The 8,908-nt window shown below is 65.4% G+C and overlaps 1 protein-coding gene across 1 annotated transcript; it reads right to left on the bottom strand.

The window, feature by feature from the left end:
• Nucleotides 1–7,673: 7,673 nt before the first annotated feature.
• LOC138997454 (uncharacterized) lies at nt 7,674–8,603 on the bottom strand. Its single transcript, XM_070399138.1, has one exon. It carries the CDS (start codon nt 8,601–8,603, stop codon nt 7,674–7,676), a length of 930 nt encoding a protein of 309 aa, XP_070255239.1.
• Between the last annotated feature and the right edge of the window lie 305 nt (nt 8,604–8,908).

An 8,908-nucleotide genomic window follows, 5' to 3' on the forward strand; every position in this document is an offset into this window, starting at 1 on the left:
ACATGCTCACACACATATCCACACACTCTCACAGGCTCACATTCACACACACTCACAATTACACGCACACACGTATACTCGCACACACATGTGCACACTCACATGCATGCTCATACTCACATTCACATGAAATTCATGCGCATATACACTTATACATATGTACATACATGCATACTGGTACACACATTCACATACACATTCACTCACTCACATTCATTCATCTACCCATCCATCCACTCACCCACCCACTCATCCATCATCCATTATCCATCCATCCATCCATCATCCATTCATTCATTCATTCATCCATCCATCCATCATCCATCCTCATTTAACCATCTATCCATTATCCATCCATCTACCCATCCATCCATCCACCCACCATCCATCATCCATCTATCCATCTGCCTATCTGCCCATCCATCCATCTGCCTATCTGCCCACCCATCCATCATCCATTATCCATCCATTAGCCATCTAACCACCCATCCATCCATCATCCATTATCCATCCATCCATTCATTCATTCATCCATCTATCCATCATCCATCCTCATTTAACCATCCATCCATCTACCCATCCATCTATCCACCCACCATCCATCATCCATTATCCATCCACCCACCCATTCATCATCTATCCATTCATCCATCATCCATTTATCCACCATCCACCCATCCATCCATTCATTCATCCATCCATCACCCATCTATCCATAAACCCATCCATCCACCCACCTACCCATCCATCAACCCATCCTTCCTTCCATCCATCATCCATCCACTTACCCATCCCTCCATTCATTCACTTATCCATCCATCCACTAAACAAATAGCTCTTGAACTTCCACTGTGGCCAGGGCTGCTCTTGCTCTGAGGAAAGGGGAGGAGCCAGTCTGACAGGACCCGCCCCCTGGAGCTGACTTTGGGGGTGGGGGTGGGGCAGGCAGTGACGGCGTTCTCCACCTGGCGGCTGGTGTCTCTGTTCCTATCCTTTCTTACCAGAGCGAAGGGCGCCCCGACGCCGTGGACCTGTGCCTGTGCCTGTGCAGAAGGTGCCTGACTGTCCACGGGGCCCAGGGCCAGCCCGGGACCAGCACCGTGGACAGCACCGACCTGCCAGCGCTGTGCGCCCACTGGGAAGACAATGATTTCCATCCCAGTGCTTCCCTGACCTCATTCTCCTAATTCTGCTCTCAAATGTCAAACTGCCTGAAGTGGGCTCCTGGCTGGACAGGTGACAGGGCTGCTGGGGCAGCGTTTGGGGAGACGCTAACCCCGTGTCCCCTCCCTGAGGGTGCAGAACCCCGCAGCCGGGGGTGGGGAGATCGGGAAGCTCAACCGGCTGCCCCCGGAGCGGGCACTGCCGCCGAGGAGCCAGCTCTGGGGCCTGGCAGACCCACCACCTCCCCCCTGAGACCCCGGCATGCTCCTCGCCCAGCCTCGGGCGCCCCCTGTAGAACCGGCTGGGCCATCACCGGCCCCACAGCAAGTTCTCAGCCAGCAGGCCTCACCCTAAGGCCGCAGCTGCCCCCTCGAGACCTCGAGTCCCGCCAGCAGGCGTCTGGGCCTCCCTGTGCTCCCCGCTCACGTTGTGCGGCCGAGCACTCGATGGAAGGGGAGCCCATTCAAATGTGACCTCCCTGGGGGCCTGGCGGTGGAGGGAAACTGAGGCCCCTCCTACCCAGCCTATGGTGCGCTCAGCAAGGAGCAGCGATGGGAGAGGAGGGACTGGTGACCATGGAAACCCAGCCTCCGGGAGCCCCGATTCCAGGAGCTGCAGGAGCTGAGACGGGGCGGGGTGGACGGGTCAGCGTACCAGGGGCGGTGGAGGGTCAGGTGACAGGATCCCTGAGACCACCAGGTTCCAGGGTGCGCAGGCTCCTCCCTGGCCCGGCTTCCCCAAGTTAGGGTGCCGTCCCTGGGCTGGCTCTGCTCCGGGTGCCCGCTCTGACCTGGGCAGAGCTCTGATGCCGGCACAGGGCCGGGCCATAGTTATGGGCAGTGATGGGGCGGCCGCTCAGGTCTCCCTCGAGAAGCCCCTGCACAGAGAGAGCGCCACCTGCAGGGCTTGCTTCTGCCTCAGCCGTGGCCACGTGCCTCCCGGGCGGGCGGCCCTGGCAGCGACGGGCAAGGCCGGGCAAGATGCCATCTCCAGTGCTGGCACCTCTGCAGCCGCTGGTGCCCTGGAGCAGCTGTGGCCCGGCAACTGCACCACCCCCTGCCCCACGCCCCTCGCACAGGCGCCACCCTGGGCCCATCCTCCTCCCAGGGCTGCGGCTCGGCCTGGGCGTGGAGGGTCCAGGTGAGCAGGGCTGTCCTCCCCCGGGTGCCCGCTCCGGCCTGGGCCTGGCTCCTGGTGGAGGGACCGATGGCAGATGCCCAGGGGGCGCCCATGGCCCCTCTCCCTGGCCGTGGGCACCTTCTCCCTCCATGTGGGGTCCTTGTGTATGAAACAGGGACCGTGATGGTCCCGCCAGTGGGGCTCCTCTGAGGGTTGAGTGAGCGAACACGTGGAAGCTTCCGGAATGATACCTGGCACATGCTAGGCCCCACCCGTGAAGGGCTTGGTATTGTGCTTGGCACCCTGACATTAATCGTGTCCTGTGGACCCTGGAGACCAAGTGGGGGACCCCCCCAAGGTCTGCCTGTCGGAGGGGCAGCCTCTCCTGGGCAAGGCGGGCCTCTCTCTCTCTCTCTCTCTCTCTCTAATATATATTTTTTTTAAATATTTTATTGATTCTTTACAGAGAGGAAGGGAGAGAGATAGAGAGTTAGAAACATCGATGAGAGAGAAACATTGATCAGCTGCCTCCTGCACATCTCCTACTGGGGATGTGCCCACAACCCAGGTACATGCCCTTGACCGGAATCGAACCCGGGACCTTTCAGTCCACAGGCCGACGCTCTATCCACTGAGCCAAACCGGCTTTGGCTCTCTAATATATTTTTATTGATTTGAGCCTACAACCCAGCAGGCATGTGCTCCTGACCGGAATCAAACCCAGGACACTCCAGTCTGTAGGCTGACGCTCTATCCACTGAGCCGCACCGGCCAGGGCCAAGGCAGGCCCCTCTGAGAGGCCTCGGGCGCAGCAGGCCTCATCCGGAAGAGGTGGTGAGGACCCGGTGGCCGGCGGGCGGGGCGGGAGGTGCAGCCCCCACAGAGCCGGTTCGGAGGGGCTGCAGGGCTGAGTGTTCGGACCTGGGCCCCGGGGTACGAGGGCCCAGCCGGCCCCACAGGCAGCCTGGCTGTGCGATTCGCCCCCCCACCACCACGGGGGCAGGAGCAGCAGGGACCCCGCAGTCCGTGGGTCCCCGACCCTCCACCCGCACCCCATCCTCCTGCACACTGGCGCTGCTGCTCCCCGGCTCCCCGCTCCTCGGGCACGGGTTCGAGGTTTGCTCTGTAAATAAGAGAGTGAATCATTGAGATGCCGTCTTATTTCCTCCTGGAAATTCGGGGAGGGGGTCCCCTGCCTTCCCTGCTCAGCTGCCAGGCTGATTTCTCCAGGCTCCGCTGTGGGCCCCCCACCGGATCAGCCACGACTGAAGACTTTCCTCCAGAAGGTGGGAGCGCCCACTCTCCAGTCTGCCGGCTGTGGGGGAGCTGGGGACACAGCCGCCTGACGCGCGGGGCACCCAGCTCACTCTGCCTCTTCCCATCTGCACCCCGTGGGTGGTGCCCTTGTCACCCCATTCCGGGTCCGGAGTCCGCGCAGGAGGCTCGCGAGGTGAGCCCAGCCCAAGGTCACACAGCAGGAGCCGCAGCGGGAGCCGGGAGCCCAGGTCTGACCAGGCAGCCTCCCCCACCCCCCCCCCCCCCCCCCCGCATCCATGGGAGGGCTGCAGACAGCCGCGGTGGGGAGTTAGCCAAGTTAATTAGCACCCGCCTTAGGAAGTAGCAATTACGCGCACCCTGGGGTGAGGGACGCGGTTGAATAGAAATTCAGGTCAAGGCAGCTGGGGGTGCGCCTGGGCCTCCTCCCTCCCGCACACACCTGCCGGGCCGCCAGCCAGCGTGGCCTCCTCCCTCCCGGAGCCGCATTCACAGCTGCTCCTGGGTGTCTATGGGGCACCCTGACCGTGACCTCCAGCTCTCCCCGCCCTGCCTGGGGGGGGGGGGGCACACAGATAACACTGTTCCCCTTGGGAAGGAGAGGAAACCAGCGCCCCCGCCCCCTCCTGTCCCCGCCAGTGCTCCTGGCTGCCCTTCCTCACCAGAGCCTGGGCTCCTGCCAGCTCCTCACCTCCTCCAACCAGGCCTCCTGCACACGCCTTAGGTCCCTCTCAGCACAAAGCAGCATGATTGGGGTGCACTTTGTGGGGGTGTGCATTGTGGGGGTGTGCATTGTAGGGTGCACACTGTGGGGGCACACACTGTGAGGTGCAAATTGTGGGGGTGCACACTCTGGGGGCGCACATTGTGGGGGTGCCCATTGTGGGGGCGCACACTGTGGAGGTGCACATTGTGGAGGTGCACACTGTGGGGGCGCACACTCTGGGGGCACACACTGTGAGGTGCAAATTGTGGGGGTGCACACTCTGGGGGTGCACATTGTGGGGGTGCCCATTGTGGGGGCGCACACTGTGGAGGTGCACATTGTGGAGGTGCACACTGTGGGGGCGCACACTCTGGGGGCGCACATTGTGGGGGTGCCCATTGTGGGGGTGCACACTGTGGGGGCGCACATTGTGGGGGTGCCCATTGTGGGGGCGCACACTGTGGGGGTGCACACTGTGGGGGTGCCCATTGTGGGGGTGCACACTGTGGAGGTGCACATTGTGGAGGTGCACATTGTGGGGGCGCACACTGTGGGGGCGCACATTGTGGGGGTGCCCATTGTGGGGGTGCACACTGTGGAGGTGCACACTGTGGGGGCGCACACTGTGGAGGTGCACATTGTGGAGTTGCACATTGTGGGGGTGCACACTCTGGGGGCGCACACTGTGGGGGTGCCCATTGTGGGGGCGCACACTGTGGAGGTGCACACTGTGGGGGTGCACATTGTGGGAGTGCACATTGTGGAGGTGCACACTGTGGGGGCGCACACTGTGGAGGTGCACATTGTGGAGTTGCACATTGTGGGGGTGCACACTCTGGGGGCGCACACTGTGGGGGTGCCCATTGTGGGGGCGCACACTGTGGAGGTGCACACTGTGGGGGTGCACATTGTGGGAGTGCACATTGTGGAGGTGCACACTGTGGGGGCGCACACTGTGGGGGTGCCCATTGTGGGGGGCGCACATTGTGGAGGTGCACACTGTGGGGGCGCACACTGTGGGGGCGCACATTGTGGAGGTGCACACTGTGGAGGTGCACATTGTGGGGGTGCACACTGTGGGGGCGCACATTGTGGGGGTGCCCATTGTGGGGTGCAGCCTGGCTTCCCAACTGCAGTGCAGTCAACTGGTAGAGAGCAGGTACCCCTCCCTCCCAAGCCCCCATAGTGTGGCCCTGGCCACGTGGTTCCCACGGCATCACCCCCAGCCCAGGGCCAGGCCCAGCAGGAAACCCTGGGACGGAGAGGCAGCCTGCTGCCCGCCCGCCCGGGGCTGGTTCCTGACAGATCCCGTCCCCATCAGCGCCTCCCGGCCGCCCCTCCCGGCTGATCAGGGCTGCTCGGAGACCTCAGTGTCGATCCGGGGCCTCCAGGCACGTGACAGCGAGCAGCTCTGATGATCCGACCTTTGGTTTTGCCCTTGAACGTGTGAAAGGTGTGATGGAAGCCGCAAACCTTCCCAGGACCTGGGACCTGCGGCCCGCGGTGGAGGGCGGGGTCGGTGGGTCCTGCCGGCATCCGGCATCCGAGCTGAGTCCACAGGCGCAGGCAGGGGGCAGGGGGCGATGAGGCAGCGGTGCCTGGAGGGGCTGGCGTGCTGGTGCCCCTGAGCAGAGCACCGTGGACCCCGCCCCCCCTTGTGGGTTGGTCCGTTTGCCTCCTTGACAGCACAGACGGACGGACGGACGGACGGACATCATCACCAAGGAGAGAAACTGAGTCCCTCAAGGAGGAAAGGTTTGCCCTGGAGCCGCCCGGTCCGGCGGAGGCACCTGCCAGGCCTTCTTGCCCCTCGGCTCGCGAGCAAGACAACAGATGCGCCCTCCCCTCCCCTCCCCGCACCCTGTCCCTCCCCAGGCTCCCCCCCCCACCGCACAGGCCCTGCCCCCTCCCCCGGGCCAGGCTCTATTTCAGGAGGAAGGAGGGGGAGGCAGGAGAACTCCTGGAACGATTCCTGCCTCGGAACCGACAGAGCAGATGAGCCGACACGGAGGCCCTGCGGGGACAGAGGGGGTGCGGGGTGGGGTCAGCTGGCGGAGCCCGGCCGAGCCAGGACCCGGAGTAAGGTGCCCAGCTGTGTCCTGTGCTGAGAAAATAATACCGATAACACCAGCAACAATAATAATACTGCCTATGTGGTCAGTGCCTCCCCGAGCCGCCCTCCTGGCCATGCATCTCCGCTCACACCACACCGCCCCCCACGCAGGAGCCCGGGCAGGGCCTGGCCATCGATCTGACCGTCCTCTCTGAGCCACAGCCGTGTTCCGGCCCAGCTCCCGGCCGCACAGCCCACGGCCCAGAATAACCAGCCACCGGCACCAGCCACACCTCACTGCTCCGCGGCCCCTCCGCTTCCTTCCGGAAACCACACGGGTCTGGGGCTTGGCCCGGGCCCTGGGACCCCCCTCTCCATCCCGCGGGGCGAGGGGGGAGGAAGGAGTAGGCACCTGGGGCTCCGCTCTGGGAGGGGCCGGAGGAGGCGGGTGCTGGCCTGGGGCTAGTTGCGGGGGGGGGGGGGGCAAGTCCATGGAGAAGGTGCAGGGGGCCAGAGCCCAGGGACACGTGGGGGCCAGGATGCAGGAGGACACCCCCCGGGGAGGAGGGGCAGGCCTGAGCCCCACATCAATGCACCCCTCAGGGCTCAGCGAGGCTTCGGTGCCCGTGAGCCAGGCTCGGAGAGCTGGGGCCTCCGGACACGAGGGCACCGGGTGGTCCCAGGGCTTATGGGGCCCCATCACCAGCTCTGCAGGCCCCTCCCACCCAGCCTGGGCGACCACTGCCACAGACACCCTGGCCCTTGGACTGAATTCACTGCCACTAAGGCCGGCGGGGAGCCTCCATTCGCAGGAAAGGAGGCCAAGGCCCGGGCAGGTGGGGTGGACCCCACGACAGGGGACCCCACTGCAGAGGCAGAGCGTCCGGGGAGCTCGCGTCCTCCGTTGTCGGGAGACCAACATCGAGGACAAGGCCACGGTCCCTCTGACCAGCGAAGCCCCTGGGGACAGGGCTCTAGTCCCTTCCTGGCCTGGTCCCCGCATCCCCCAGGCAGCCCCCCCAGGACAGCTCCCAGGGTGACCCACTTTCTCCCCAAACCGCTGGGAATGTGCCTCGAGGCATTTTCCATCTCCTGGCCTCTTCCTGACACCGCCTCAACCCGACTTCCTGCCCCATCAGCAGATTTGCAAACCACAGGTTCCTTCCATTTCTTTGGGGGGAAAAAGATGGGAAAATTACTTTTCTCAGTATTATCTTTCTTCCCAGTGAGTCATGGCCGCCAGGCCTGCAGTGTCGGGGCCGAGAGCAGGGCGGGGACTGGCAAAGGGACCGGAGGAGCCACAGGGAGGAGCAGCTGGACCCCAGGGGAGGGGAGCGAGTGGGGGCCAGCCGGGGGTCATGGGGGCCAGCAGGGGTTTGTAGGGGCCGTGGGGGCCATGGGGGCCTGTGTGGGGGTCGTGGGAGCCAGCATGGGGCCATGGGGGCCAGCGTAGGGCCATGGGAGCCAGCGTGGGGCTGTGGGAGCCAGCGTGGGGCTGTGGGGGCCGTGGGGGCCGTGGGAGCCAGTGTGGGGGCCGTGGGAGCCAGTGTGGGGCCGTGGGAGCCAGCGTGGGGCCGTGGGGGCCATGGGAGCCAGTGTGGGGCCGTGGGAGGCAGCGTGGGGCCGTGGGAGCCAGCGTGGGGCCGTGGGAGCCAGTGTGGGGCCGTGGGGGCCGTGGGGGCCGTGGGGGCCGTGGGAGCCAGTGTGGGGCCGTGGGGGCCATCGGGGCTGAGGGGGCCAGCGTGGGGCCGTGGGAGCCAGTGTGGGGCCGTGGGAGCCAGTGTGGGGCCGTGGGAGCCAGCGTGGGGCCGTGGGAGCCAGTGTGGGGCCGTGGGGGCCAGTGTGGGGCTGTGGGGGCCAGTGTGGGGGCCGTGGGGGCCAGCGTGGGGCCATGGGAGCCAGTGTGGGGCCGTGGGGGCCGTGGGAGCCAGTGTGGGGGCCGTGGGAGCCAGCATGGGGGCCGTGGGAGCCAGTGTGGGGCCGTGGGAGCCAGCGTGGGGCCATGGGAGCCAGTGTGGGGCCGTGGGAGCCAGTGTGGGGCCGTGGGAGGCAGCGTGGGGCCGTGGGAGGCAGCGTGGGGGCCGTGGTGTCCAGTGTGGGGCTGTGGGGGCCAGTGTGGGGGCCGTGGGGGCCAGTGGGGGCCAGTGTGGGGGCCGTGGGGGCCAGTGTGGGGCCGTGGGGGCCAGTGTAGGGGCCGTGGGAGCCAGTGTGGGGCTGTGGGAGCCAGTGCGGGGCCGTGGGGGCCATGGGGGCTGGGGGGGCCAGCGTGGGGGCCGTGGGGGCCATGGGGGCAGGGGGGGCCAGCGTGGGGCCGTGGGGGCCATGGGGGCAGGGGGGGCCAGCGTGGGGCCGTGGGAGCCAGCGTGGGGCTGGGAATGTGGTGCTATCCACAGGTGGAGCTGGCTGGGGACAAAGACTTGACTGTTGGTGGAGTAACAGGGACCCTGGGGACATGGGGGGGGGGGGTGTTGCAGCAGAGGGAGGGCCCTGCCTGGAGGGGGCGCTGAGGAGTGGAGTCTCCCGCGGGGGCCAGGAGGTGATCGACAGCAGCCCTGGGCGGGGTCTGTTTGGGTATTTTTCATTGAGATGCA

The sequence above is a fragment of the Myotis yumanensis genome, unplaced genomic scaffold, assembly GCF_028538775.1.
Source record: "Myotis yumanensis isolate MYYU_CA2020_CCGP unplaced genomic scaffold, mMyoYum1.0.hap1 SCAF_1, whole genome shotgun sequence".
NCBI lineage: Eukaryota > Metazoa > Chordata > Mammalia > Chiroptera > Vespertilionidae > Myotis > Myotis yumanensis.

What these genes read in the sequence shown, in the direction of transcription:
- LOC138997454 (XM_070399138.1), bottom strand. Translation starts at nt 8,603, where the DNA reads ATGGCCCCCACGGCCCCCACGCTGGCCCCCCCAGCCCCCATGGCCCCC.